Source organism: Passer domesticus, chromosome 1 (genome assembly GCF_036417665.1).
Source record: "Passer domesticus isolate bPasDom1 chromosome 1, bPasDom1.hap1, whole genome shotgun sequence".
NCBI classification, from domain to species: Eukaryota; Metazoa; Chordata; class Aves; order Passeriformes; family Passeridae; genus Passer; species Passer domesticus.
Window position 1 is genome coordinate 17,722,245 of NC_087474.1, and position 13,455 is coordinate 17,735,699.

Genomic DNA, 13,455 nt, shown 5'->3' on the forward strand with positions numbered 1-13,455 from the left:
TCATCAATTTTAACATTTTAATCTTGTAATTTAATCCATTCACCAATCTCAGCACCACTTCTGTTCAGCCTCAAATGTGAAGAATGAATTTCTCTGTGCATTGATTAAGCCTTGTATGCTTTCTATACCATTTGCTTAGTCCTTAAATGCCATTAGTATCTATTAGTATCAATTTCTTCTTTATATTCTATCCCCTCTGAATACAAACTGGCTTTTTAACACAGCAAGACTTCTGCTTTGGTGCACTTTGCAGATAAACGTAATAGCACAATCTGTTTCAGAATAATTTTTCCTCAACTCTTTCTCCCAGTAGATTCAGCTACTAAGTCAAACTTCAAACACAGAATCATGAAGATTTAACGTAAGTACTGAGGGACTTTGTATCTCAATGAGAATAATTTCAAGTTCCTCTTCTACTGTGAAGCTTATATAACATAAGGGGTTCCCTTATGTCGTGAGTGCAACAATGAGCTTAACAGTACGATGATCTTGCACAGCATAAGGTGTGTAACATTGACAAAGGTTTCAGCACTGCTTGAATCAGATGGGAAAGGAGAAAAAGAATACATGGAACTAAACTGAAGCATTTAGCAAACTCGTATATAAAGCTGAAACTTAACTGTGTAAGACAAGAGCTTACATGTGCCAAAAACATTAACACTTTCAGAATTTGAAATACTGCTTAAATAAAGTAGAATACTGGGTTTGGATGAGTCTTTCATTCCAAAAAGTGTCTAGTGTTACCAACCAGAGCATACTGAAGACTGGCTAAGGGCAGAATATACACGGCGCAGAGATAAAAATGAAGAAAGACAAATTCTAAGTTCACCTCAGTCAGAACAAAGGAATTCCAGAAGATCGTCACAGTGAGTGGGCTATGGGCTAAACAATGGACTAACCATTTTGTGGCCCAATTGGTAGTTTAATCTTTTCCAATCTTCTTAAAGAAAAAAAAAATATATAAGCTTTTTTAGGGTTTACAGTATATGTAACAGCATAAAATCAATTTTATAAAAATTTAAATATTGAAGCAAATAATCACCTGAAGGCCTTAGCTACTGAAGCTGATACTATACAATTTGCTGTACATTTGAAATCAAGAGCAGGAAAGACAGAGAAGTGCCTGAAGCACTGTAAGAATTCCAGCAGCAAGTATCCACACTCAACTTGGAAGACAACTGCACAAGAACTTTACCTACCATGAAACAGAAATTTCACATAACTTCTGATACTTGATTCTTTCCATTTTTCATTGCTACATTATTCCACAAAAGTCAGATGGTACTGTACCTCACATAAAATGTTATTTTTCCTGTTGCTGAGGGACACAAGCTCTCAATGCTTTACAATACTAGACTAGAAATCTTTAAATATTATTCCCTAGAAGGATGCTGAGAATGAACTTCATCCTGAGAATACAGCTTGGACAGCTTTGACTTGGAAAGTTAGATAACTCTGTAAAATAGCTGAGTTCAGGTGAAATCAACACACACTTTCCCCTGTTTAAAGATTCAGATCCTGAAATCACTCAAAGACCAACCCTACAGCTTTATGTAACTCCTCCAATAACTTAGGCCTTTTTAGACAATAAACTTAAAATGCTTATGAATTCTCAAAAAAAAGAGAAGTATGGTTTGTAAATGAGCTGATATCTAAAGAGCTTTGGTGGGGATGTTTTAAAGGGGGTACTAGTAAAATGTTAATTTAGTGCAAAAATTCCATAGCACCCTACCAATTTAAATTTTATTTCATTTTTTAACCTTTTTTTTTCTTTGAATACAGTGTTAAAGTAATGCACAAAATGCTTTCTGTCAGGTTATAAATACATTTCAGAAAAAATAACAGAGAGCATAAAGATTGAAGATTTAAGTTTAACCTGGAACACATCAGATCTTTTGCATGGCAAACACAACCTGAGTGTTTGTGTGATAACAGCTTCAAATAACACGTCCTTATACTGTACCCATATTCAAGGTACATTTCTGTTATTAAGCAGGAAAAGAGAAGCACTTTGGACTGGATAAGTCTGGAAATGACAAATATTTCTACAAAATAAGCTGAATATACTTACTCTGAATAAAACTTTTTGGAAAGACATCTAACTTTGTATAAATAGCACATGATGAATCTGTGTTACCTTTTAAAATAAGCTTCCCTTCACACTTCATCTCATTTAAACATTAATTATGAACACAATTATGACACATCTGTGAAGTCATGTTTTTCATCATTTTTATGGATCTCAACAAGTACTCTTCAAAAAACTGAAAGAGAATAGCTTCAGAGAGCTGCTGTTAGGAAGACTATTTTAAAAAAAGAGGAGAAGATTCCTGCAGAAGTGCCTCAGAAGTTTTGTTTAGTATGGTCTAGCTCATTCCTGATTTGGCTTCTCTGAGGTATCAAGGTAATTCCAAGTAAGAGGAATTTTTGACTTGAGTACTCTGAGTTTTCACTCACTACATTTACACACACAAAACCTTATCTGGGGCTTTGGATCAAATAATTTAGATTAATTTGTCGGATATTGTTACTCAACAATGTAGTGGGCACATTGAAAAAAGAATCATTAGCATATTACTCCTGAGAAAATACATGTTCCTGATAATACTGGTAATACTTATATGTCCTTCTTCATTGCAACACAAAAAATTGTTGTAAATTGGGTTGTTGAGTTGCTAAACCAAAAAATGCTTATGATGAAGCAAGGAGAGCAGCACTACAACTGTAAGAAAAACAGGAGATGAGGGAGAAGAGCACATTACAAAAAGAAGCTGTGATTCAAGCAGAAGTTTCTGGACAAATTTAGAGCTTGTGCTCAAAGACATGCCATTTGTTTTTGTATCTCTGGGTTTTCTTGGTTCTGTTAGGGTGATTTTGTTTATGAATTTTGTTTGTTCACTTATTCATATCTACGTTCTTTGGTGTCCTCAGAAAATATCACTGTTTTAGAGGACAGGTCTAATGCTGGTCACCAAGAATCTAAGTATACTTAATAGATGTGAAACTGTAGGTTGAATATCGTGGTAAAAGTAATAAACCAGACATGGTATTTCCATCCATGTATTTATTTACCAAGAGTTTCAGAGTTTACTGGCATTTTCTAGATGGAAGAGATATAATCAAGAGGACAAAGGAAGCAAGAATGGACCTGGACAGGGAAAGGCCTGTTCAAGGAGCTGACAAGAGCAGAATATTTTACAATAAATATAAGAGGGGAAACATGGGTCATTCAGTCCAAGACCTCGTACTTCTATCTCCTACCCCAACTACAACAACACATAATCCACCTCAAAGAGATCATAAAGGAATAAAAAAGCTCATAATATAATCATCAGAACACTGATATAAATCTGTTAGATTCTCAGTGTTCATAACAGGTAAGAGGTAAACATGTATTTTCAAGAGAAAGATAAACAGTGAACTATGTAGTTTTGTCATATACCATTTCTCTCCATTGATTTTAATGTAAGAGAAGTATTTTTTAATATAGCTGCTACTGCTATTGTCATTATTATGCATAATAAAAATGATCATTTGCCTGTATCTAACTGCTTTAAAACAATGTGGCTTTGACATCAAGTTTTTAAGTTCCTGCCTTGTTCTGAAAAAAATACAGGATTTTTTCCCTTGAACTATGTATATTTTAAAAATATCTCTTGCTTACAGAACAAAAGTATAAATTACAATACAAATAGCATAAAACCCTCTCCAGAAGCAAGTATTCAAGCTCCATTTCTCTCTTCCCCCAAATGAGAAAATTTAAGAAAAAAAAGGAGGAAAAAAAAAAAGAATTAAAAAAAAATTTGAAGTTTCAAAAGTGAGGTAATTTGTTATTTTTTACATCACAAAAGCTTTGAAAGAAACTTCAGAGCAACAAAGACTTTGGTAGATAAGAGTATCCTGCCAGGCCATTCCACACACAGGTTTACTGGAAACAGAAAGCCTCCAAAGCCCCAGATGCGCATAACATTTAGAACAGAGGAAGAACAAACCAGCCAATTTCAATTGCTAAATAGCACACGAGAATATGAAAATGTCATCCAGCTGCACAGGAGTCCAGACTCAGAATATAATTTTACATGTTTAAACTGGTCATTCTCCATGTAGACATTTTGATTTTCAGTTAAGCTGAATTGGGAAAATGGAACTGAGGGACGCATTCAGCAAAGCTGACATACCTGAGTATCAATTTTGTTTTCTCTGTGTAACAGAACACACAGACAATGAAGTCCATACTACCACTTTTTTTTTTTTTAAGCTAAATCTGTCACACATAATTTTCAAAGAACCTATTTACATGCAACTTTTCCCCCTACAGCTTCAACACCTGCTTTTATATAGCCTCTAGGTCAATACACAGGTCCATCTACTACAGCCACCTACAGCACAGTGGCACCTCTACATGGAACCAAACTTACTTTTCCAACAATCCTTTTTCCCCCAGTGTGATTTTCACGATACTTTAAATGATACTATGTTCCTGAAAAGCATACTCAGAATTGTAACTAAAATAATAAAAACATATTTTGAGGTAAAACACCAAATCCAATAAATGCCTACCTGAACCCACTGGAGATGAAGCAACACTAAGACTTTGTAAACTTCCATTCCTGAGCAAAGTTGGAGATTTTTGAAGACCAGAGCTTGTCACACTTCCTGCAGCAGATGCCACAGATGAAGTTGGGGAAGCAGAAGAAACTGAAAGATGGGAAAGACTTTCTTGACTTTTATTTCCTTTAGGTCTACCAGGCCCATGTTTATTTTGCTTATTTCCTTTCCGTTTCTTCTCTGTTACAGTTTCTTCTTCTAGTCCAGAAGTTTGAGCTCGTTTGTATGCTGTAGAAGTAAGGCTTGAATTACTTATGTCTCCAGGTGAGCTGTCAAAGTTTTTAGATTGGGGAACAGCTGCTGACGAGGAAGGGAGCCCAATTAAGGAAGTGAAACAATTGACTCCTCCCTCTTGGCTCCCAGCCTCTCCTTTATGTACATCTTTGGTTGAGGAAGCCTGTTGAGAATGTGTGAAACTGTCACTTCGCAGATCTGTGTCTGTAAAACTCAAAAAATCTTGGGGAGACTGAACTGAACTTCCAGAAGATGACTTTATGCTCCCAGGAGTGCCCAAAAAGCTTCCTATAAAGAGAAAAAAGTACAATTATGTTTTTCCCTGTAGTTGATGAAAACCGAAGGGAAGTATTATGATCTTAGAATAAAAAACTTTAATGTGAAAGGACTTATGAAAAGCATTACCAAGAGCTAAAGAATTCTTTAAATAACTCATTGTATTGGTTCTCCTGCTGATCTTCACTTTGCTGGATATGACTATCAGATTCCTGTCTGAGATTCAAATTTACATCTGGCGCAAAACAAGTTGAAATGAATAAAAGAAGAATAATTATTTTTTTGCTTAGGCACCTTTAACATCCCTCATGTTTTGAAACCATAACAAACACTTGGTGCAAATTGGAGCAGCTTTTTTGAACATACAGATATATAAGAAGAAAGCAAATAGAAATGTGCTATGATCACATATACACTATGCCTGCAATCTTCCTTATCATTCTACCTAAAATCAAGAGTCTGACACAGGTCAAGGGAACAACAATAACTGGGCTTAATTCTCCCCGGCTGAAGAGGAGTTCCACAGAAGACATATTTTTCAAAAGTACAAGACAGAAAGTGAAAAACAGTGTATGAAATTGGCATTTTAAGACTTCTTTAGCACTGTCACAGAACCATAAAGATCTTTTGTGCAACAGAATTACATTCCTTCTTCAGAATTTGAAATGCAGTCATTTAATCACTGTATTACTGTATTCAAGGCAGAAAAATAAGCTCTTGGGAAATACAAACATCTACTTGCACTGAAATTCACTGATTTTACAGGTAGATGTCTGTGGGCACTGTTTCACAGAATTCAGACTGATGACAACATCAAGAAAATATTCCTAACTATAATATTAGGTATCAAAACCCCATGTCCTTTAAAAATTAGTGTTTTATCATTAGTACTCCACTAAACATTGTTAATTCCATTTAAAATAAAATTTATGTAAATACAGCTATTTTAAAAAAAAAATTAAAATATCATTGTTCTCAACTTCACTTAATGCAGCCCAAAAGAAAATACACACACATAATAAAGATCTATTTTGCAATCTGCAGTAAGATTTTTCTTTAAATGAGGAATTCTAGAAGGCAATTTGCAAAGTTTTGGGAATTTAAACAAAAAAACCTTTCCTCTGCTTTCAAGTACAAAAACCTGAAATACTGAAAGAGCTCCAAACAAATTTACAAGTCTTCACTGCATAAATAAACTCAAAAGGAAAATCACCATCACAAAGCATGAACAGAAGTCAGCTACTAGACACCACAGTGAAAATTACTAAAAATTACTTTATAGTAATTTTGTTTGTTGCGTTCCCAAATAACATGTTTTAATAATTAAGGAATTTTTTAAAACCTTTTAATTTTTTTTAATCATTTTTTTAACTCTGATGAAAATGCTGTAACAAAATTTGCTTTTAAGAAGTATTCATAGTGCATGGTGTGGGTTTTAGCAAGCTCAAAGAGTAACAGATTTTGTACTACCTAAGGGAAATAAACCTTACATACTTTTTACATACTCACCTTATGTTCATATATTTCAATTACAAAACAATTAAGTATAAAGTTCTTTCACTCTGAAGGAAATGGTATACTTTAAAAATCTGCATCTTGAGAAATTATTGAGGGGCCAATGCATCCTATGCATTAGGTAGTCCAGTTCTGTTCTTTAGCCAGTGCACTGACTAAAAAACATCAGTATTACTCCCTTAAAGAGCCAAGACCTCTAGACTCAAATTCATTTTAAAGTTTACCCCAGATTAACTTTTTGGCACATAAAGACACTTCTGTTTGCAGCTAAAGAGAATACCTTAACAGTCCAAACAAAAGCATCAGTTCTGCCTTTTAAAAATGTACAACCTTCTTTTCCATGTTACAGCAACAAACATTATTACCCTGAAAAAAGTTGGGTTTTTCCCTGAAGTGAAATAACATTCTCAGTATTGAGGATAAAAGATTAACTACTTTTCAAGTTCTGCATACATAAAATTTCTAATTCACATCAAAGCAGAGCCTGTGTTACTGCTAAACAATCAGTACCTTGCTGAAAAGGGCTAGCTGCAGTCACAGTTGTTCCTGGATTTCTTCCAGCACCAGGCTTTCTTCCCCTCTGACCTGAGCTGTGACCTGCAGATTTCTTCCCTTTGCTCTCTGACCCTCTAGCCTCTGAAGAATCTTTTCCACTTGAAACATGTGTAGGAACTTCCTGGAAATTTGCATTTGTAAATCGAGCTGAGGTATCTTCCAACCGCTTCAAGGAGCCTGACATGGAGTTGTTGCTAGTGCTTGTGTATGTCTGGCATTTTAAAAGAGAGAAGAAATTAAAGAAACAAGTCACACCAAAAACTCTAACAACTGTTTAAAGGACCTCATTCTTTCAAATGAACACAGAAGTGTTCAAATTCTACTGTAACTAGAAACAGCAGGAATTACAGCAGCTGAACTCTGAAGATTCTCAGCAAATAACTGAAGTACATAAAACATCATTTTGTGTAAAAAAATGCATGACGGCTTTGGCTGAAATTTTTACTTCACTAAGGTAAATGGAAAAATCTCATGGGTATGGTCTTTACTGACTATTTAAATAGGATATTGTTATTTTCTACTTAAAATTAAAAAATAAATTTTTAATGCTTTTCTGAACATACAGTTGAACTACTGAAGGTGCCAAAACGTAAGAACTTGGAATTTTATGACTTTATAGCCTCAATACCAAATCAAAATCAGCTCCCTGGCACATGAACCATCCCCCATTCATCCAATTCCTTAAGAAGACACATGAGACAGCTGACCCAGACACACTTACTTCAAATCCACTCTCTGACAGGTACAAAAACACTCTTGAGCTCCCAGTGCAACCCCTATCCACCCCCAAGATTTCTAGCCCTTTTCCTAAACTCATATACTCTCCACAGGGCTTTCAAAAATTTCATCTTTAGGTCCATTATTTGTCTGTTAAATTTTACCAGAATTGTTCCTGTTGGTGAATAATAATCAAAAGAGGTTTCACAGAAAGTAATTAGCTGGGCAGGGAAACTGCATGCACAACATTAGGAAACCATACAAGGGAATATTATTGTTCGCATGACTGAAAAAAATGTGGAGTTATGGTTAACAGAATTTTAATAACTTAAGAAAGAAAATGAAAGCAAAATCAGAAAAAAAAATCTACTGTTATTTATACTCAAGACACCCAGTAAAATAGCTCCTTTTAAAAATATGTAGATCAAACCTAGAAACTACTGATCTGTTCAAAACAAGCTTGCCTGTTTTCCAGTTCTCTATAGAATTTAAAATAGTATCTACAATCATCTCCATTAAAGACCACACAAACACATGGCTCTTAAAATTGATCATACACACACATTTTCCCTGTCCCAAGTGGGATGCTTGCTGAATTTAGGCCTACAACAGAATGTTTCTTCATCTTTACAGAAAGATTTGTATAGCAGCTGTACAAAGTTTTCCATATTTTACTAAAATAGCTAAGACATTTACATAAACCTTACTTTTCAGTTGCAAATGACGGAAGACAACTAAATATACAAGCTTTGAGGAAAGCAAATACTTCAGGCTATTTGCATACCAGGCCAGGCAATGACAAGCAGGCATTAATTTGCAAACACTGTGCTCTGATTTGGTTTGACTGCACGTCTGAATCCCACTCCTGAGCAGATTTTGAAGAATATGCATGCACAACACAGTTCTGCTTTGGAAAATTTTGCTCCCACAGCTATTTGTGTTTCAGAAGGTGCTATAAGGTGTACTGAAATCTACATGCTTACTCAGAGAATCATAAACACTAACACGATGAAATACACCCTAAGCACAGAGAGCTACTGTCATTTTTATGCTCGCCATCTATCACTGTGCGCCCTGAAGAGCTACACCATCCATCTGCAGCAAGTCTTAAAACTTCTGGGGATTTATGGTAAGCATGCAATAACCACTCTTGGTACAGCTGGCTTCAGGACTGACCCAATGCTGGCCAGGGCTGAGCCCATCAGAAATGGTGGTAACACCTCTGTGACAACATGAAGAAGGAAAAGCAAAAGGGCTATTGGGCAGATGTAACTGCAGCCAGAGAAAAACCAAAAACATGTGAGAGAATCAACTCTGCAGGCACCAAAGTCAGGGATGAAAGAGAAGGAGGAGGTGCTCCAGGCACCAGAGCTGAGATTTCCCTGAATCCCATGAAGACCATGGTGAGGCAGCTGTGCCCCTGTAGCCCATAGAGATGCAGAGATTGACCTGCAGCCCATGGAAGAAACCCACATCAGAGCAAGTGGATGCCTGAGAGGAGGCTGTGACCCTGAGGAGCAGGCTCCTGGCAGGACCTGGAGACCTGTGGAGAAAGGAGCCCGTGCTGGAGCTGGTTTCCTCATAGGACTTGTGACCCTGTGGGGGATCCACAGTGGAGGCAGGCTGTGCCTGAAGGACTGCACCCTGTGGAGAAGGGATCCATGTTGCAGCAGTTGGTGGAGAAGCACAGCCCATGGGATGGATTTGCAATGGAGAAGTTTGTGAAGGAATGTCTCCCATGGGAGGGATGCTGGAGCTGGGGGAGGACTCTTCTCCTTAAGCAGCTGCAGGAGCTGTGAACCAGTGACAAACTGACCACAACCCTCACTCCTCATCTCCCCACACTGCTGGAGGGAGCCAAAGCTCAAAACACGAGACAGAAATTTTTTACCAGGAGTAAATATGGGGCTGATGGCTCCCTCCAACTAAGAAGGAAGGCACAAGAAGTGACAGCAAAGAATTCAAATTCCTAAGTCACTGTAGTTTGTCTTCAAACATTCTATATCTATATCCCAAAAGTGAAAAAATGTAGTGCTACTACAGTAATCAAAGCAGTAATCGAGCATTTCTTATTTCAAACTTTTTCAAACTTAACTGATTCAGACTGAACAACATTTGCTGTGACATTACAGGGATGCACAAAAGTGCCTCTCAAAACAGCAGGGGCTGGAACCTCAGTAAAATTTCTTGGGAATAAATTCTACAGAACCAACAAGCAATTCAACTACACTAACAGAAGGTAAATTCAGTTTTCATGATTCTATCTAAAGAAACCACTCATTCAGATAAAAACATGCTTTAAGACATCACCTGCATAAATGGTCATTACCACTGGATTTACAAAGGTTTAACATCTTTAAAAAGGAAAAACAAATTTCATTTCAAATTTCAGTTTCCTCCACACAAACATTATGGCAGCAGAAGTGATTATATGTCACAATCAAGTCATGCATTCAATACCGAGAAAGACTGCTGTGAAATAGAGATCAGGTTCAAAACAATTCTAGCAACTCCAGGTAAAAGGACACATAAAAGTAATACATCACTTTCATATATCCAGTAGATACTTTTTTAAAAGACATAATTGCACTTCGGAACCCCTGAACACCAATTTTCCAATAAAAAGATGAACACCAATTTTCCTGATGAGTTGAACAACTATAAAAATGTCAATAAATGAAGCAAACAGGTTAGGTAAAGAAAACCCACATGCAAAAGATTAAATAAAAAAACTAAAAGGGCATGACAATATTTAATTTCCAGAATTAATATTCTGTTTTAGTTTAATTAATTTATAATTAAAGTTCTAGAATTAGAGATTTTCTGTTCACTTTAGTGTTTGCTCTAGCTCATCCCTGTGACTATCCATCGGAGTAAACCATGCAATTAGGAAAAAGATAGTGAGGACAAAGCAATTAGAAATAAGCTTAGCAGAAAAACAGAATCTAACTGTGTCTTTGGCATTGAAAGCATATTCCCATAGGCAGGATGCAAAAGATAATCAATATTTCAATATATTTTTTGACTTTTACAGAAATAGACAATAATATCACTTCTTGTAAAAACTTATGATGATTATAGGTAATCAAAGTACAAGAGGGATTTAATTCAAGAAAATTAAGATCACACACAGTATAAAAACTAAACAAAGGTTGTAAAGTTTAAAGGAGTTTCCATACGAGTTTCCACGAAGCCTCTCTTACAGGCTATGAATTTTAGAAGTTGTCTCGGAGTCAAAAGGAGTATGCTTAGGGCAAATTAATAAAATGAAATAACCAATCATGTGGACCAATCAATACTACAACCTAATCTCAACAGAAACTGTCACACTCGCTGACTGCAAACTCTAATTGCTCTTAAATCAAACCAGCAAAGTGGTAAATTGATTCTACCTTTTCTTCTATTTTTTTTTTAACAGAGAGTTATTGAGAGTTTCAGAAAACCACTGACTACACCAGCATCAAAGAGAATACAGCAGAACAAGAAACAAGACTCTGAACAGAAGTGTGAGCTATTAATAATGGGATGTTAGCAGGTATGAATTCTCAAGTTAATAATCTTACTATGGAGAATAAAAAAATATGCAAAGCATACTAAAAATCTAACTTTCTTGGAGATTATTCTTGAAATTGACACCACTAGTGGAGAGAACACTTCCAGAGACCAGAGAAAGTTGGTATTTCAGTCGTTTCACCCCATCCTGATGAGGTCTTGGTGTACCATATGCAAACACACATTTGTTGAATGTAACACCTCAGCTACCAAACCACACACAGTTAACAGAAGCCTCAACACCTTACACAATGATCTGTGTGTACTAAGCACAGTTCAACTCAAACCATGATTCCCTGACTCTGAAGTCAAACATCACCACATGAATGGGTGATGTTCTTTCCACCTCTGAAATCGGAAAACCCATTTCTCAATAGTACTGCCCACTCTGTAACACCAACATTAGTGTCATTTTATTGGTGGATAGCAAAGTGATTCTTGCTGAGTACAATCAGAACTGTCATTAATTAGCCCTGTATGTTACTGCTGGAATTAGGTATTTTCTAACACATTAACAGAAAGGTAAGGTCAGAGAACATAACAGAACAATCTGCTGATAAGGCAAATTATAAGTATATGAAGCGTGAGCAGTTATTTCATAACTACCAGTTTTAAATGCTTACAGGTTCAGTGTCAGCTCAGCATATACAAAGTGAATTCTGAAGGGAAGACTTTCTAAAACTTCTCAAATTATTAAATATACCTCAATTAAGGAAAACTTACTGGAGTATCACTGGCACCTGAATCAAAATTTAAGTACAGAACTCTACGCCTTTCTCCATATCACAAACCTTCAAGTATTTTAGGATTTTACATTACAGGAAAAAAAACCAAGAGTGCTCGATAATTATAGAATTTATCCCATTATAAAGATCCTGTATATAAAGTGGAATGATTACATCATGAAATTTTGACATAAGCAACTGAAGTGGAAGAGAAAAAACACATTGACTTACTTTTTCTGTAGTTACAGTAAGAGATGGAACCAAAGATGGTGAGGACTCCGACTGCTTCTTATATTTTTGCTTGTGTTTATCTTTCTCTTTATATTTCTGTAAGTTGTAAAAGACAATAAAAACTAAGTTCAGCTTCACCCTTAACATAACCCAATCTATATTGCATCAAGTGTTATCAAAACTGAAGAAATATGGCAATAATGTCCAGTACTATTTGGAAAACACATTAATGTTCTGAATGTTTTATAACTCTATAAAGCAAATCAAGTATTTTTATTTGTTTTCGAAGTGCACAAACTGAAATTCTTCAATAATAACCAGCATTTATGAATGCACTGTTTTTAGTATAACCCATCTTAACAATAATCACTTAATCAACAAAAGAAACTGGACTAAAACAGAGACATGGCCTTTGTTTCAAAGATCTCTGTTCATTTTTCATCAAAGTTTTCTATCTATCTGCATCTCTGCACCTGCACAGTATTTTTTGTTGGGATACTGATGTAAATTAATGCAAGGTTTTAGCTTTGGCTCCCTTACTGACGTCTCCATAAGAATGGAAAATCTGATTTAGATTTCATTTCCAAAAGGGGACATACATTTTACAGACTAAATAAGTACTTTCCATGGTAAACTGAATAAAATATCAAAGCTATACAAATCAATTTTGCTTCCTAGAAGAGCTGAGAATGTAATCAGTTTTTTAATTTTTATTTCTCAAACATGAATGAAGCATTGGCAGTGTGAAAAAAAACTGTGCCAACAGAGAGAAAATAACTTCTTATCCCAGAGCCTTTATAGTATAACACAAGTCTTTCATACTAGCAGAAATCAATTTTTGGAGGATTACAGAATCAGACCCAAACTGTATTTGTTTGAATAGTTTAGACAAATACTTTACAAAAATAGCAAGTCTGACAAAACTAACAATTAAACTTACAACACAGAAGTTCAGTATTTTTTCCAGTCTAATCATAAACAAGTTGTTTCTTCCTCAGCAATGTAATATGGTTTACTTAGATACAGTCTATGTCAGAAGATG

General features: G+C 35.6%; 1 protein-coding gene across 6 annotated transcripts in view; it reads right to left on the reverse strand.

Annotated features, from left to right (window-relative positions):
- MLLT10 (MLLT10 histone lysine methyltransferase DOT1L cofactor) overlaps positions 1-13,455 on the reverse strand; it is a 122,577-nt gene that overhangs the window by 51,204 nt on the left and 57,918 nt on the right. For all 6 annotated transcript variants that reach the window (XR_010355908.1, XM_064408360.1, XM_064408370.1 and 3 more), the window contains 3 exons: positions 12,414-12,509; positions 7,144-7,399; positions 4,561-5,130 (listed from right to left, as the gene is read on the reverse strand). Coding sequence is in view for 5 of the 6 variants with exons in the window: in XM_064408360.1 (XP_064264430.1) it covers positions 4,561-5,130; positions 7,144-7,399; positions 12,414-12,509 (922 nt within the window). In the remaining variant the exon portion in view is untranslated. The remainder of the gene's footprint in view (positions 1-4,560; positions 5,131-7,143; positions 7,400-12,413; positions 12,510-13,455) is intronic.